Source organism: Silurus meridionalis, chromosome 20 (assembly GCF_014805685.1).
Source record: "Silurus meridionalis isolate SWU-2019-XX chromosome 20, ASM1480568v1, whole genome shotgun sequence".
In the NCBI taxonomy this organism is placed as follows: Eukaryota; Metazoa; Chordata; class Actinopteri; order Siluriformes; family Siluridae; genus Silurus; species Silurus meridionalis.
In genome coordinates this window covers 12570706-12588205 of record NC_060903.1, presented here as the reverse complement: position 1 = coordinate 12588205, position 17500 = coordinate 12570706, and the positions used below count along the sequence as shown (strand labels likewise).

At 38.9% G+C, this 17500-nt stretch overlaps 1 protein-coding gene across 2 annotated transcripts in view; it reads right to left on the bottom strand.

The window, feature by feature from the left end:
• The window catches only part of dip2cb (disco-interacting protein 2 homolog Cb), a 56949-nt gene that overhangs the window by 11255 nt on the left and 28194 nt on the right, over positions 1-17500 (bottom strand). For both annotated transcript variants that reach the window (XM_046876596.1, XM_046876595.1), the window contains 19 exons: positions 11344-11541; positions 9999-10090; positions 9753-9863; positions 9470-9593; positions 9232-9341; positions 9026-9128; positions 8353-8417; positions 8167-8260; positions 7873-7992; positions 7652-7766; positions 7378-7517; positions 6687-6823; positions 6080-6288; positions 5752-5866; positions 5369-5570; positions 3917-4014; positions 3423-3503; positions 3083-3206; positions 1115-1236 (listed from right to left, as the gene is read on the bottom strand). In XM_046876596.1, the coding sequence (XP_046732552.1) occupies positions 1115-1236; positions 3083-3206; positions 3423-3503; positions 3917-4014; positions 5369-5570; positions 5752-5866; positions 6080-6288; positions 6687-6823; positions 7378-7517; positions 7652-7766; positions 7873-7992; positions 8167-8260; positions 8353-8417; positions 9026-9128; positions 9232-9341; positions 9470-9593; positions 9753-9863; positions 9999-10090; positions 11344-11541 (2360 nt within the window). The remainder of the gene's footprint in view (positions 1-1114; positions 1237-3082; positions 3207-3422; positions 3504-3916; positions 4015-5368; positions 5571-5751; positions 5867-6079; positions 6289-6686; positions 6824-7377; positions 7518-7651; positions 7767-7872; positions 7993-8166; positions 8261-8352; positions 8418-9025; positions 9129-9231; positions 9342-9469; positions 9594-9752; positions 9864-9998; positions 10091-11343; positions 11542-17500) is intronic.

Genomic DNA, 17500 nt, shown 5'->3' with positions numbered 1-17500 from the left:
CATTAGACCAATCCACCTTCTTCTTCTCCATGATCCAGTTCTGATGCTCATAGGACCCATGTAGGTGATTTTAGATGCAGACAGAGGTCAGCCTGGAAACTTTGACTGGCATGTGGCTTTGCTGCCCCATAAAGCTGTGTGTAGCCAGAGTGTGATGTTGACTTTCATGCCATTTGACCCTTATAGACAATTGGACTCATCGCTATAATGATCTAAACTTTAAAACATTTTTCAAAAGCAACATTTGACCACTCAAACACTGACTGAACTAAAATCAGTGAAAGTTACCATACAATCTTTAATCCTTAATAATTACAATTATGACTAAAAAATTAAGAGTTTCAAGTGGTTGTATTTTAGTTTTTAACAACACAGGGTCTGCATTCTGATTGCAGCCACACAACTTGTTTGCCACCTTCCCAGATTCTCCAGCTCCACCCCACTGCTGTGTCCTACTGGGTTCCTGTAGCTGCCCACCATCAATCGATTGAACACACCGATATTTGCCTACACAGCCAAAATCAGACCAGCGACCCTTCACCTCATAGCACTTTATCTTACCCCACACTGCAACATGCTCCCTCCAATCCTCACCTACTGCTCGAGTGGTCCTACAATGTCTACAAAGAAGACATGCTTTCAAAACTTGTCTCTGTTCTGGCACCTTGGTGGTAGAATAAACTCCCACTAGAGGTCTGAATAGTTGAGTTATTAACCTCTTTGAAAGCTTTTTAGATTAACTATTCTCATCCTGTAAGGTTTTAGACTGATGGTTTTTCTTTGTCTGTGTCCTAATGAATCAGCATTACATGGAGACTTCAGATGAGGGGGCATCTGCCAAATGCTATAAATGTAAACTTCAAGTTATGTCCTGAGAACTTTATAGTAGTCTGAGAAAACATAACCTTAGCCTTATAGCTGTTTCTGATCACATGAGCTTCTGTCAGTTAAAAGATTTACATAAATGCTTGTGATTGGCACAATAACAGATCTGCTACAGGAGCTGCTCTGGTTGTGCAGTGAGCTCATCCTCACTGTATACTTATACTTATACTATACTTATAATTCTGTAACTATATGTTACTTGCTCATTGATGTTGACAAATATATTTACCTCTACAATCATTTTGACAGTTGGCAGTGTAGTAGCGATGTTTTGGGGATGAGGAGGCCTGACTGTGATCGGGATACAGCCAGCATACAAACAACCGTAGAAAGCGGCAATCAGATCTAAACCTGTGACACAAGGCATCAATGCAGATAGTTACAATGGGGTCCAAGTCTGAGACCACATTGAAAATCTGGAATCTTTCAAATAAAACAAAAGGTATTAGTCATTTATATTTAAAACAATTAAAATGTTCAGTATTTTCAAAAATGTCCTGCTCGGGATTCTGCTCCATTTCAAGGTCTGTGTTTAAATGTCAGCAAATGCTTGATATTAATGTTAAATGCTTTGTAATTTTTTTCACCTTTTCTTTCCTAAGGCCTAATCTTTTACTTCGAGGGGACACTCCAATGGATGTGATCTTAAATGGATCATAAGGGTTTTGCACTTCTGCAGTCGATGCCAGCTCGAATGCAAGCTGTCATTAAAATATATTCACATGAAATTCCTAATGTCTGGTATGTCCATGTTGTTCCCTATATTTATTATATACTATATACTTGTATTGTATTATAAATTATTATTATTAATAATTATATTATTATTAACATTATCATTAGAAAAAAACAAAAAAACCAAATCAGAAGCAGTTTCACTAAAGCTCTCAAACTGTAAGAGTCCACTTTCTATATTTAGTTATATATGAAGTGTTTTTTTTATATTTATATATATGTTTATACAGCGGGGAAAATAAGTATTCGACACATCAGCATTTTTATCAGTAAGGGGATTTCTAAGTGGGCTATTGACACAAAATTTCCACCAGATGTAGCCATCAAGCCAAATATTGAATTCATACAAAGAAATCAGAACATTTACATATGACTGCCAAAAAGTTCAATTTTGCTTTCATCTGACCATACTATAGTCTCCCAATAATCCACAGGCTTCTCCAAATGCTCTTTCACAAACTTTAACCGAGCTTTTTGTTCAGCAATGGAGTCTTGCATGGTGAGCGTGCATGGATGCCATGGCGGTTCAGTGCATTGCTTATAGTTTTCTTTGAAACAACAGTACCTGCTGATGCAAGGTCTTCCTAAGTTCTGCCAGTGGTTCTTGGCTCTTGGTGAACTCTCCTGATTATTCTTTGACCTCGGACAGGGATCTTACATGGAGCACCTGATCGTGGCCGGTTTATGGTGAACTGATGCTCTTTTCATTTCTGGATAATGGCCCCCACAGTGCTCACAGGAACATTCAGCATTCTGGAAATGCGCCTATAACCATTCCCATCAAAATGCTTTTCAACGATAAGATTACGAAGAGCTTGAGAGAGTTCTTTGCTTTTACCCATCATGAAGTCTTTCCTGTGTGCCTCCTGGGTAATGAGAAGCCTTTATAGGCCATCAATTAGGACTAAAGCAGCTGATATCAATTAGTACTGATAGGGGGCAGGGTTTCTCTCTCAATACTGACAGATTTCAGGTGATCTCCTGGCTTTCTATGCCATTTTGCACCTTGTTATCTTCATGTGTTCAATACTTATTCCCTGTGTCATCTCACTTTATTTATTATGACTCAACTTGTATACTTAAATGTTCTGATTTCTTTGTATGAATTCAATATTTGGCTTGATGGCTACATCTGGTGGAAATTGTGTGTCAATAGCCCACTTAGAAATCTGATAAAAATGCTGATGTGTCAAATAAAATAAGTAAAATAGTAAAATAAGGGCAACCATGTCTGAATGTGGATTATAGCAATAGACTTATATATATATATATATATGGTTGCCCTTATTTTACTGTCCCTTTGATGCTCACGATTTATTGATGTCTTTTTACGTGTGTAAAATAGTCAATGAAACAAATGAATAAAGAACATTTGCATTTAAGCATTTCACTGCATGTCGTACCCTGTATGTATGTGTATGTGACAAATAAATTTTAATTTGATTTGATCATGGGAAGTTACCTGGTGGGTACACTAATGCTACATGATCTCCCTCTCGCAGTTGTCCACGTTCGAACAGCAGCGCAGCAATCTTCTCTGCTCTTTTATGGAGCTGCACACATGTTAGAGAACTCCCCACAGTCCCCTATAACACACACACACACACACACACACACACACACACACACACACACACACACACACACCAAGCAAAGTGGAAAGTGAAATGACTAAACTACACTTGGAGTGTATTTTGTAAATGTTTTTTTGCTCTACTGAGTGTCACCAAAAGAAATTAACAGTGTTTACAACATGAGATGATATGTTTGCGAGTGTGTTTGCGTCTGTGTGTGTGTATTACCCTTGAGTTAATGAGTGTGTAAAGTATGTGGTCAGGTGTAGTTTGAGCTCTCCACTGCAACACCTCAGGCAAAAACAGGAACTGGATCACAGAAAACAGGAAACACAACATGTATGAAAATCCCAAGCAATCCAAAATACAAAAAAAATTCCAAAACATAAAAGACCTAAAAATAAAAAATGCTAAATGATCATGATGTTTTATATAAACATCAACTGAAGGTGCACTGCTGTCATTTAGTGTTACACATCGCATGTGTGCGCAGGTGTACAAATATTCCCAATACAGTGGCTGCGTTTATGACATCGATACTTAAATTTCACATTTATTTCATTATAATTCCTGTTTTAACAAGATGTACTTGGGTTGTTAATACAGTCACACACAAGGTATTTTCACTCTATAATCTGTCTGAAATCCATTAACAACACTTCTCACAAAGATTAGCATTTGGGATTCACCCAAAAGACACAGGCATGCACATGCATACAAACCTGATCATTGTCTTCCTGACTGAGGTCTCGTCCGCTGGCCTGCGCCATCCGCTTTCCCGCCACCAGATTCCCCACCATGACCGAGGCGGGACCAACCTCTGCATTCACAGAGACACATAATTCACATAATGCACCCTTAATTCTACACTTCCTGTTGCCAACATTGGTGTTTTAATATTGTTTCAACGCTGATGGAAAATCGAATTGGAAGAAAACTAGATGTGGGAATTTTATTATATATTAAATATATATATACTTTTTTTATAGCAACAATTATGCACAAGATGTCACTGAACATATTAGAGTTTATAGCTGTGTAATTCAGGGGTGACCACGAATAGCCCAAGATCTTCGCAGTCGAATATTTGCAGAGGTGCTATGAAACTAGGATCATGCCATTATGGTTATATGGGGGTGCTCAATGTCTGATTATACATACAACTACCGGTTTTCCCTAAATAAGTTAATATACAGCCCATTATGATAATGCTGTAAAAAAATGTGAAAAGAAAGAAGCTTAACGAGCGTGACAGATTTAAGTTTTACTTTCCATGATCCGTGACCAACACAGGAGCGTCTCGGTGGGCAGGATTTCATCTGTAAGGGTATATTCTGTTCTTATCAAATTCCTTTTTGATTGTTTTTTGGCGCATTACAGTTTTCCCACATAAAGTGTCTAAAGCGTGGCAGCTATTTGCTATTTTTTAGTTTCACTTATTCAAAATGTTTAAGTATTTTCTTCTATATTTTTGTTTGATGTTCTTTAAGTCGCAGCTATTAAAAAAAAATAAAAAATTCTCATTCTACTTTAAAACGTTAAAAAGGCATTGTCAGTTTTATCTTTCACTTGACAGGAAGATGTGGTCGCTTTATTAGAGAGTTGATTCTGTGTGTGAAAGAAAATAAAAGTGGTCTTTCCCACTGGACTACCAGGTGTCGTCTCCCCCACACAACCACGCATGATTCAGTTGACTATAGGCGAGATTTGACAATTCTGATTTGACTATGTAAATCCGAGTCGGGGACACCACTTTATGTAGTTATTTGTGTGTCGAAAATACAGCAAAGTTTCAGCATTAAAAACAGATTCCATTTGGTTGTAATGGTCGTTAAATAGTCCTTTGTTTGAGACCACTGGTTTAAAGGTTCAGTGCTTGTTATTAACCTACCACGTGGTTTAAGCATCATTTGTTTGTGTTCTTTTTTTTTTTTAATCTTGAGAAAATAATACCAATTTCCACAGTAAAGTGTTGCCTCCAAGGTTAAGAAATAAATATTTTAGCCTAAAATGTGCAGAACTTCACATGACTGAGAAGCTCCACAATTGACTCACATTCGAAAACAAAAATCTCACACACACACACACACACACACACACACACACACACACACACACACACACACACACACACACACACACACACACACACACACACACACACACACGTTTACCGGGTTGTTTCTGTCGGGGTTTGGGCAGATTTGTGACGCAGGAATGAGGGCACATGAGAACATTGCAGGGGTGCAGCGCTCCGTCCTGGAAAAGCTGCTTTGTCTCAGAGAGGTGGATTCCTCCAAGTGGAGTTTTGGGCAGGGTATTAGACGGAACCAGCGCCAAGCAATACACACCGACCTGATGGATACTATCTATAGCCTAGACGAGCACACACAAATTATATTAAGACGTTATATTAATTGTAATACATGAACAATGTTTTAAACAAAGTAGAAGACAAAGCTTGTGTTGATTTAACACAATATGAGCCTGGATTAAGATATTAGGATTGAAAAGCACATATAAGTGTATATGTTATTACAGAACGCCTCTGTATTACCTGCAGTACTCTGCTCATCCACTGGAAGCTCTCCTCTTCGGTAGAATCTGGTCGCTGCTCCGCCACTACTACGATCCTCTCATCATGAAGCACAGTAATAGAGAACACAGCTATCCTGAAGATCCACACAAACACACATTACAGTATGTTTCTAGATGTTACACTGGGGTGATTATTGCAAAATTTTGGAGAATATGGCTTTCGTGATGAGAGCTTCTTGAAATAAAAAAAATCTACAAAATAATATAACTATTGTGTAACCACAAACCAGAACAGAATTACAGAACCAACTCATTTATATTGTGTGTATGCACACAAACACACACACCTTCCTCTATACACAAACTTCATGGGTTCAACAGCAAGTGCAGTAGCCACAATGTCATCACTGTTATGTCTTCGGCCCCCGACTTGCATCAATCCGTCCATCTTTCCAGTGACAAAGATGGCTCCACCTGGGCCGACAAATCCCAACAGCCCTGATCGTACAAATACACACTCGCTCGCTAACACGCCGCTGCTCCACACTGGGGACACCTACAACAGAGAGGGAGGCAAACAGTTTTTTTTTTTGATTTGGCATGTTTTTACGCCGGATGCCCTTCCTAACGCAACCCTCCCCATTTAGCCGGGCTTGGGACCCTCACTAAGGCTTGTGCAACCCTAATGGCTGGGGTTGGTTCCCTGACCGGGGATCGAACACGGGCCGCAGCGGTGAGAGCGCCGCATCCTAACCACTAGACCACCAGGGAACCTTTTTGTAAAATGTTAATAACAGAAAGTAATGAAAAGAAGGTGCTCTTGTTACACAATGGACGCCAAATTGTGAAAAAACTTAAAATTTAAACCTGCGACATTAAACGAACACACTGGAAAGCATTTCAGTAAAAGCATCTGTGTGTATCAGTAAAAGAGAGGCTAAAAAAAATTCACACCTCGAATGTGTTTTTGCTCATTCCTGTAAGACCATAATAGGACGTTCCTGTGGCAATGGATGACACACAGATCTCTCCGACCTCATCTGTTTTACACAACTGGGGGATACCTTCCAGCTTCACCACACACATCAGGCCTGAGAGAGAGAGAGAGAGAGAGAGAGAGAGAGAGAGAGAGAGAGAGAGAGAGAGAGAGAGAGAGAGAGAAAGAAAGAGGAATTGTTTACACTGAAATAACAAACGTAAGTCGGAAAAACAGGGGAATTTTGCACACAAAAATCCCTTATTCAGATTTTCCCCAAACCGCTCATTCGCTTTAATTGTGTGATTGTCAGTTATATTTGCTTTGTGCAGTATTTTTTCAGTGGACAATTTTTTTACAAAGCAGCTTCACAAATATAAACTATCTCAGGACATACATTTGAAAATATATGCATAATGAGCAAATCAAATGTGATAAGCAGAGGAAACTACTTAAAATTATATGAGGAAGAAACCCTGGGAGGAAACAGAGCAGTCACAGAATGAGTATGAATAACAGTTGGATAACCAGGAGATTCATTTTTCTAACATGAAGTCTGAAGTTCACTGATGAAGAAGACTTGGCATTTGGGGTTTAAAGCCGTCGTCATGGTTTCTAATTTGGTTCCATCCACCGTAATCTCACTGATTTTATATCCACACTGCCTACCTCCTGGCATGGGACTGCCAACATCCTGCAGTGTGAGGACAGACAGCTTCTCTCCTGTGTCCACCCGGATGACGCCGTGACTCAGTCCCATCATACTGAGAACGCCTCGGCCTACAGGCTTTGAGCTGCCGTCACTCGGCCTGCAGGTCAAACGCACAACACGTACCGCGTATCACAACCGATGAGCCGTTTCCCCCACAGTCTCCAGTGTAAACGCAGCACAGATGACTTCTCATAATAACTCTCGGAAAATGTAGAAGAAAGCCGGGTTTACCTCCTTACAGCGACGGTAAGAGCCTCTGGTGAGCTCGCACATGGACAGATGACCTCCGACTTCAACCCCAAACTTTGAAAGACGTTCAGGAATGCGTCGCATGACGAGATCGACCCTGAGACGAAGGAAAAAAGAGAGGGAGAGTAAAAAAGGGAAAAATTTTTTTGCGGAGGATGTATATATGTACATATACATATTTCTGAACACACACACACACTTACAGGGATTTGCTCCATCAGCAACTAGCAGCATACGGAGAGAGCTCAGGTTGATGTCACTCTGATCTCTGTGTGCTATCAGAGCCCAGTGAAGATCCCTACTCTTCACACACACCACTTTAGCTACATACAGATAAAAAGAGAAAGCAAATGTATTTTATGGTCAGGACTGGAATTCCAAAAAAGTGCTGAATTCTGAAAAGAGCCTGGACATTAAATGTTAATGTGCTGAGAGAGAATTAATATAATATAATAGAAAAAAAAAAATAGAAAGAAAGAAAAGTGTGGTTTTTGTACCTTTGTACTGACAGACCTTCTGGACCCATGATAATGGATTCACCTTCATGAGAGCATATGGAACACTCACAGTGTGGAGCATGTTGAGAACACTCTAGAACAGAAACAAGTTAGATTGTCAAAAAAAACCCAAAAAATAAATGAAAAAAAGAAAAAGATGACCTAGAATATGAGTAAAATAATCACCGTTAGAACGCCGTGCCACAGTCCTACGTCCTTCTTAAAATCCAACACATTCACAAGAGTCTCGGCTGTAACACGCACAGACACACACCATAGATGTTTTTTTTAATATATATTTCAATTCATATAAATGTTTTCCTACATACACTATATGAACAAAAGTGTGTGGACACCTGGCCATAAGATTAGCATGTGCTTTTTGAATATCTCATCCCACATTTAGTCTTCATTTGCTGTTATAATAAGCTTCACTCTTCTGGGAAGGTGTTCCACTAAATTTCGGAGTGTACGTGTGGAGATTTGTGCAGCCATCAGAGTGTTTATGTGGGTGAAGTAAGGAGGTCTGGGGTGCAATCAGTGGTCCAGTTCATCTCAAATGTTCAGTAAAGTTGAGGTCAGAGCTCTATAGCAGACCACTCAAGATCTTCCACTCCAACACATGTAAACCATTTCTTCATGGAGTTTTCTTTGTGGACAGGGGTATTGTCAGGTCTCCTAGTTCAAGTGAAGGGAACTTTGTGGGAACAGTTTTTTCAGAAGAGCCACGTATGGCAGAAAAAAGAAATCAGGTGTCCACCTACTTTTGTCTATAAAGTGCACATTTAAATGGTGCATTGCTGTTAATGTATACAGCTGCGTTTGAGAGGCTGCGTGCGAGTGCATTAACACATCTTACCTTCGCTGTATCCACAAGCGTGTGTGAGTGTTTGGCAGTGTGTCAGCATGGCCATTCTCGTCACGGTCACTCCAAGGACACTTCCATCTTTGCAAGTCTTATACTGACAGTAAGATCAATATATTAGAAATGTCCATATTTACATGTTGATATTAACAAAATATAGAGTTGCAAAAGTAAAAATACAGAAAGAAAATCATTCAAACCTCGATATACGCCGTGTCGTTGTTAGCATCTTTAATTAGAGGGTACCACTCTCTGGGGGGTTTCGATAAATGCTTTGACTCAGTCACGACCCACAACAGCTTTGGCCAGCCTGATAACATAAAGGGGGAGGGGGGAGGGGGGAAAACAAGTAAAGACCAACCCAATGAAAACCAGATTGCTTACAGGAAATGGAAAAACTGCTCTTTCCATGAATAAAGACAGTTTGGAGTCTCCAACCTTTGAATTGCACAATGTCACCACTGAGGCTCTTGGGAAGACCTTTGTGGCACGCATCACTGGTCAGTGCCACAGCAACGCCGCAGCTGCCCAGCAGGAAACCGATCTGCTGACTCCCAGCATCCTTTCGAGAAAAAGTGGCAAGGAAATACATTGAACACATATTTATATGCATGAACCAGGAAATTCGATGGAGGCGAATCATTTGCATTTCTCAATTGAATCACCTTAACAAACGTATTAAGTATTTTTATTTTTTGAGACATACAAAAAGGGGTGTTACCTTTTTGCTAAGCGGTACTTCAATGGGTACCGGGACGACTTCAGCCAACATACAGCCATAAAACGCCACCAAAAATGCCACAGGATCATTATTGGGGTACACTAACGCCACCTAACATACAAACACACAAAATCAAAAGAAAATGAGCGATAAAACAAAACAAAAAACAACAAAAAAATCATAATAATTAGTTGTCTTGCTTAGTAAGCTCATTATTCTGTATCTAAATGACAGGAAGTGATTTACTCTGTCTCCCGGCCGAACGATGGGTTCCTGCTTGGTTCCGAGTTTGTGAAGAATGTAATAGGCCACCTTCATACTCCTGGACCACAGCTTACCTACACACAAACAGTCAGTATGGTGAATTTATGCAACATTATACACGTAAAATTCATACAGCGAGAAAAAAATATTCGGAACGAATAGCAGCTCACATGCAGCAGTTACTGAACTGTGTGCAGTGAGGGGCTACTTTTTGTGCCTCATGTTTGTATAGAACTGTAATAAGAAGTAAAAAAATAATAAATAAATAAATCTGGTAATGTTAAACAGCGACTGGAAACATGATGGATTCTTTAATATATTACAATGAGTTTGCTCAGTGGACATTATTTCATAATACGATTTTAAAATTTAATATCTTAATCTAATTTGGAGATCTTGCTGAGCGATACTTTAATACTACTACCTTCAGGACAGACATGAGCAATATGTTCTTTATGCATAAAAGCGTAGAGTTTACAATCTCACTTTTTTACATCATAAACTTTTTTTTTATTAAACGAAAATGTAGCCGAGACTCGCCGTGTGTGTGGACTGACTAAGGTCATGATGTTACACTTTATGGACAAAAGTTTTGGGACACCTGCCACCAGCCATATGTGTTTCCTCCCCAAACTGTTACCACACACAAGACACACACTCGTAATGGATTGTCTTTAAATGCAGTAGCATTAAATCTTCAATTCACTTGAGCATCTTCCCAGAAAACTGAGGTTATAATGTGGGATGTTCAAAATGTACATACAAATCTTATACTCAAGTGTCCACAAATTTTTGTCTATACAATGTATGTCTAAATAAATAATACAATAAATGCTACACAAAGTTCCCCCACAAATGATTTTCATTCCTTGAGAGCCATATCAAGTGACACAAAGCTATCAGAGCTCAAAGAAAATGTGTCAGTAACCAAAAGTAAAAAAAATAGGATGTGATCGCTGGCATTTAATAGTTAAATGTCATGAATAATGCATTAATAAGAATAATAACTATTAGACTACAGAAATATGCACATTATTGTATACGTGCATTAAAACCCCCCCGAACCAAAACACTGTGGGAGTTTTAAAAATATATAAACTAAAAAGGTAGAAACTTGAATGCGTGAGCAAAATAACCACACTGAATGTGTTTATAAGTGTGTACAATGTAAAAATATGTATTTTATAGTCTTTATGAGAGAACGAACAAACAAAAGCACAAGATGCAGACCAACACTAAATTCTTCATAAATTCTTCATGTACTGTATTAAGTGGCATATGAGAATGTTTAAACAGGTCTTTGTGGGCGAGTGTTTTATGTGCGTACCATATGTGAGTGTGTAAGGCTGTTTGGCACCAGCATGTGTGATGGTCAAACATGGTGCTTTGGGTGCAATGGCACCCCAGCGCTGTAAGGCTGCCTCTAGAGAGGCAGGGCAATTCTTCAGTCTTCCCAGTTCCTCCCCTTGGCATATTTTCGATTCTACTCCTTCTGGATGTGGTAAAGAAGGATCGGGCTGCCGGACTGCAGGAAGAAAATTAAAATCACACAAATATTACTACAAAGCTTACAGACATTTACACAATAGTAATTTTTTTACATCCCATAACTATACACACTGCAATATAAAATAAACATTTGCCAGCACAGTTAAAAAAAAAATTATTGTAATGTATATAAATTCATTAAATAAGGGGGGACAATGGTATGATGGTTAAAAGTGAAAGTGATAGTGAAAGGTATGATGGTCAAATGGTGAACTCAAATTCTCTCCTGTGAACACTGGATATGAGGGAGGAATACGAGTGGTTATTTTGAGGGATTGGGACCTCTGTTGGTTTGACTGACTGCCTATCTATGTATTTACTGAAATTGATAGATGGATGGATAGACAAATAGTCTATCCTTTTTGCCTTGTACCATGTGCTGTCAGTTAAGGTGCTGACTAATGTGTAGCATGTATCAAAGTTCGACCGATTCATAGGTTTAGCCGATTAATTGGCACCGATAGTTAATTGCTGGACCTATGGGCAATGATCCACACAGATAGTTTTTCCGGGTTGCGTTTGTGCTTGAGTAGCTGAGAAGTTCTGCTTTCATTACACAGTTCAAGATCGGCCTTTGGAGGTAAATCACTGATGTCACGTACTGTTTGTTTTCACACGTGAGACTGCGTGCTGTACATCAATCATGTGAGTTCATAGTGCATTAACAGATAAAATTAAAATTTCCCTGAAAGTGATACTATTTCACATAAATCCAAACAGTCGTGCTTAAAAACGGCCATCGTTAAATGTCTTCACAGAACAGAGCGTTAAAATTACATTTATTAATTTATTTTCAAGTTTTGTAATCAAGTTCTATTTTACAGTACTATTTTACATTGAGTGTTAGTTTTTAAAATAGATACTGGATAAAAAAAAAAAATTATATATATATATATATATATATATATATATATATATATATATATATATATATATATATATATATATATATATATATATAATGCTGATTAATCGGTTATTGGAAAGTATGATCCAACCTAGCTATTGGTAAAGGTCAAATCCACTATCGGACGACCTCTAGAATGTACGGATAGTAACAAATTTCAACAAAAAATTAATAGAAAAATCAGCAGTCAAACTTTAGTTATCTTGAGATCACAAGAAAAGAAAAAAGAAAACATTTGGTCTTTCAAGCATTCTATAATGAAACCACAAATCTAACTTAAGTCTACGGATCCACACAAAACCTATTTTCATGTTCCCACTGGCCACTGAACACCAGTGCTTTTTTCAGAGTTGCATTAAAAGGACGGCCACTCCAAGCTTATGCTCTAAGCTCTAGATTCCCTCTAATGTCATGAGAGATTTTCAAGATATATGCAGGCAACCCGATACGCCTCTGATCACTAGAGGGATCGGTAAATTGGCAGACACTTCCATCCTTCTCACCCACATTACTATGCACAGCCCTGAACTGGCCCCACCGTCTACAGAACACTACACACAATTTAACAACTCGCAAGTCACTGAGCCTTGCTTGTGGCTTTAAAAAATGAATAGCTTCTGGGGATGAACCGGTACACGTATTCATATCAGAAAAAAAAAATTCCGATTCGGTACACGTGTACAAAATGCAATCCTTTTTACGTGCGGAACATAGTTAAAGTCTGAGTTCTCTCAGGAAAATATTAAGTGGCGAACCCCAAGTTTGTTTCATCTACACCACTCACTTTGAGCACATTTTTTTATTAATATTATTAAACTTGAATACATACACAACAATGCCAGGGGCAGTGTCGCTGTGGCTACTTACTCTGTACCGTAAATAAGGTTTGTTTTGCGCATGCATGAAAACGCTAAAGAATCCATAGCGCTAACGTTAGCTGTTAGCCAGGAAGTGGCTATTGGCTAACACTATGGATTCTTTAGCGTTTTATCTTCAGCTTCAAGAATTTGGAGAAAATCCTGGCAATTTTGCATATTGAAAGAGTGAATGAATGAAGGATGGAAGTAATAAAGATATTTGTTGAAGTATGCTGAAATAAGGAGAACATATCTTTAGAAAATTAAATATTAAACACACACAAACACACATCTGTATTACCTACCTGTTGTCCAACAAATGTTAACTATTTAATTACAATTTTCCATTTATTCAATTTTGTTTAATCAATTTAATTTGTGTCAATTCACTTAATATAATAAAAAAATGTATTATGTTCATTTAATTGATTCTATTTTATTTTTATAAAATATTATAAATATATTATTTAACCAAGCAGGCATTTTATTTAAAATTGTTTTAAAAATAAAACTGTTCAAATGTTGATCACAAATGCTAATAATAATAAACTGCAAGCAATTTTATGTTTTGCATTTCTTCCCCATGACCGAACCGCACCATGAGGAAGAGAACCATGAATTTGGTGTACCTTTGCACCCCTACTAGCTTTCCTTATGGGGGACACACTGGCGGTTTTCTCCTTGGGGCAGATAAACGATCCCAAATCAACAAAATAGCTTTGGCTTGTGTCTGAGAATCTAATGCACTCACTGGTTCATTAATGACTAAGGTTTCCTCAGAGACTGCTAGCTAGCAGCAACTCTACAGTATGTGCAGACCATGCAGCAGCAGTGATGGCGTCATTCAGGCGCTCATAAATAACAAATCATTCTGAAAGAAGTGTAGGGCCCCAGCCTGGGACTTCCACCTTTTGCATGACTGCAACTTTAAAAACCTATGCAGCATGTTGGACTGAGATGTGTGGCCCTTTTGTTAGAGATCACTTCAGTAATGTTAGTAATGAAGAATGTTCTGCTTTAAAATGCTGCTTTGCATGCACTGTTTGTGGTCAAACCTGGAGGGTGTGGCCAAGGTCATATTACTCATATTTTGTAAATCAATTGTAAAGAGTTGATTCTCACTGCTCTTGGGGGTTGCCAAGGGATCAAAGGACCCTTAGTTACATAGTTACATAAGTAAGTAATGTCACTGCCGTGTGGTTGCTGGGCATTGGTAAGGTAATCTTCTTTTCTTTACTTACTTGACAGGAAAGGTAAGCTCTGAACACATACCCTTTGGCCTTTAAGGGCAACTTATAGGTAAACAATCAGAGGCTAAGTAAAAAAAAAAAGAACCACAATAACACATTTGAATGTCTCTTTGTGACAGCAAACTGAACTGTTCCAACCATACAAACATTGCTTGCCCCAGTGGTGGACAGTAACGAAGTAAATGTAATCCGTTGCTGTACTTAAGTAACTTTATTGCATATCTGTACTTTACTGAAGTATTTCCATTTGGGGAGACTTTTACTTTAATTTCATTACATTTCAAAGTTAAATATACAATATAAATTACATTTTACTCAACTACAATACTTATTATTATTATACCTTATTTAGGTAGTTAAAAAGGTTTATATATAATTTTATTCTATATCAATCAGTGTTTGATTTTCAGAATTTTATACTGGAATACAGATACAGGGTGAGCTTTATTGTGTGATGTACTGCACTCTACACTGCACTACACTGTAAGAACACTGTATATAACATTTGTACATACAATGTACATATTGAATATTAGTTTATATCCCTCATTATCTATACAGATTGTGTTATAGATTTGGCTAATATTTCAAATATATGAATGTATGTACGTGTGTGAGTCTACCTGAGGTAAACTTAGTTGCTTGGATATGATTTGGAAAGGCACACATTTGTCTATGTGAGCTCTCACAGTAAACAGTGCATGTCGGAGCACAAACCAAGCCATGAGGTACAAGGAATTGTCTGGAGACCTCCGAGACAGGAGTCTCTGGAGGCACAGATCTGGGGAAGGGTACAAAAAAATGGAAAACAGTGGCCTCCATCATCCATAAATGGTGGAAGTATGAAACCACCAGGACTTTTTGTAGAGCGAGCCAACCGGCCAAATTGGGCAATCAGGGGAGAAGGGCCTTAGTGAGGGAGGTGATCCAGATGGGGCGCCAGCATTTCTCTGTGGAGAGAAGAACCTTCCAGAAGAACAACCATCTCTGCAGCACTCCACTAATCAGGCCTTTATGGTAAAGTGGCCAGACAGAAGCCATTCCTAAGTAAAAGTACATGACAGCCTGCCTGGAGTTTGCCAAAAAGGCACCTGAAGGATTCTAACTCTTTTACAATGGGGAAAAAATTCTCTAGTCTGTTGAAACAAAGATTGAACTATTTTGCCTGAATGCTAAGCGCCATGTCTGGAGGAAACCAGGCACCGCTTATCACCTGGCCAGTACCAACCCTACAGTGAAGCATGGTGGTGGCACCATGCTGTGGGGTTGTTTTTCAGCGACAAGAACTGGGAGACTGGGAGGCTGAGGAAAAGATGAATGCAGCAGTGTACAGACACCTCATTGACAAAAACCTGCTCCAGAAAGCTCTGGACCTCAGACTCGGGCGACGGTTCATCTTCCAAGATGACAAAGACCCTAAGCACACAACCAAGATAACACAGGAGTGGCTACGGGACGACTCAATGTCCTTGAGCGGCCCAGCCAGAGCCCAGACTTGAACCCGATTAAACATCTCTGGAGACATCTGAAAATGTCTGTGCACTGAAGCTCCACATTTAACCTGATGGAGCTTAAGAGGTTGTGCAAAGAAGAATGAGAGAAACTGCCTAAAAATTGGTGTGCAGAGCTTGTAGCATCATACTTAAAAAGACTTGAGGGTGTAATTAGTGCCAAAAGCGCTTCAACAAAGTATTAGACAAAGAATGTCAATACTTATGTACATGTGACTTTTTTTTCTTTTTTTTTTTTTATAAATGTGCAAAGTTTTCAAACAAACTTCTTTCACATTGTCATTATGGGACATTGTTTGTAGAATTTTGAGGAAAATAATTAATTTAATCCATTTTGGAATAAGGCTGTCAAGTAGCAAAATGTGGAAAAAGTGAGGTGCTGTGAAAAATTTCTGGATGCACTATACAGCAATTATTGGCTAAATAACTGGCAACAAAAGTGAGTACACCCTAAGTGAACATGTCAATACTGTGTCCAAAGTGTTATTTTGTTATCTAGAGCTGGCTTAATCATCCTGAACATGGAATTCATAAGAGCTGCACAGGTTGTTGCTGGGATCCTCTTCCACTCCTCCATAATGACATCACGGAGCTGCTGGATGTTAGACATATGGCACTTCTCCACCTTCCGCTTGATGATGCCCCACAGGTGCTCAATAGGGTTCAGGTCTGGAGAAATACTACTTAATCACTTTCACCCTCAGCATCCTCAGAAAGGCAGTTGTCATCTTGGTGGTGTGTTTGGGGTCGTTATTATGTTGGTAAACTGCCGTTCGGCCGAGGTTCTGAAGGGAGGGCAACATGTTCTGCTTTAGATGTCACAGTACATGCTGAAATCCATGTTTCCCGCAACGAACCAAAGCTCCCCAGTACCAGGAGCACTCATGCAGCCCCAGACTATGTTCTTACCACCACCATGCTTGACTGTAGACAGAATTTTCTTGGTTCTCCTCACCAGGGCGTCACCACACATGCTGGAGACCATCTGAGCCAAACAAGTTAACCTGCCGCACAGCACGAGGACTCAACTTCTTAGATAGACCTTTGTGAGGTCTGTTCCAAATGAAACCCGGCTTGGAAAACCTCTGTATGACCCTGACCACTGTACTGTAACTCAGTTTCAGGGTGTTACCATGTTGAACATCCAGTGGTCAGTATGTGAAAATTCTACTCAAAGCACCAAATTTTAACTGCTCTAATACAAGATAGGACATGTGTCTTTGCACGGTTACACAACGTACAGCCGTTATCACTGAGGGTCTATTTACTTTTATTGCAAGCTATTTTGACAATAATGGCTGGATGTTGAGTTATTTTCAGAGGACAGTAACTCTATACTGCATATTGACTACTCTAAAAATATATCCAAGTTTCATTTCTATAGTAATGTCATTGAGAAGATACTAAAATG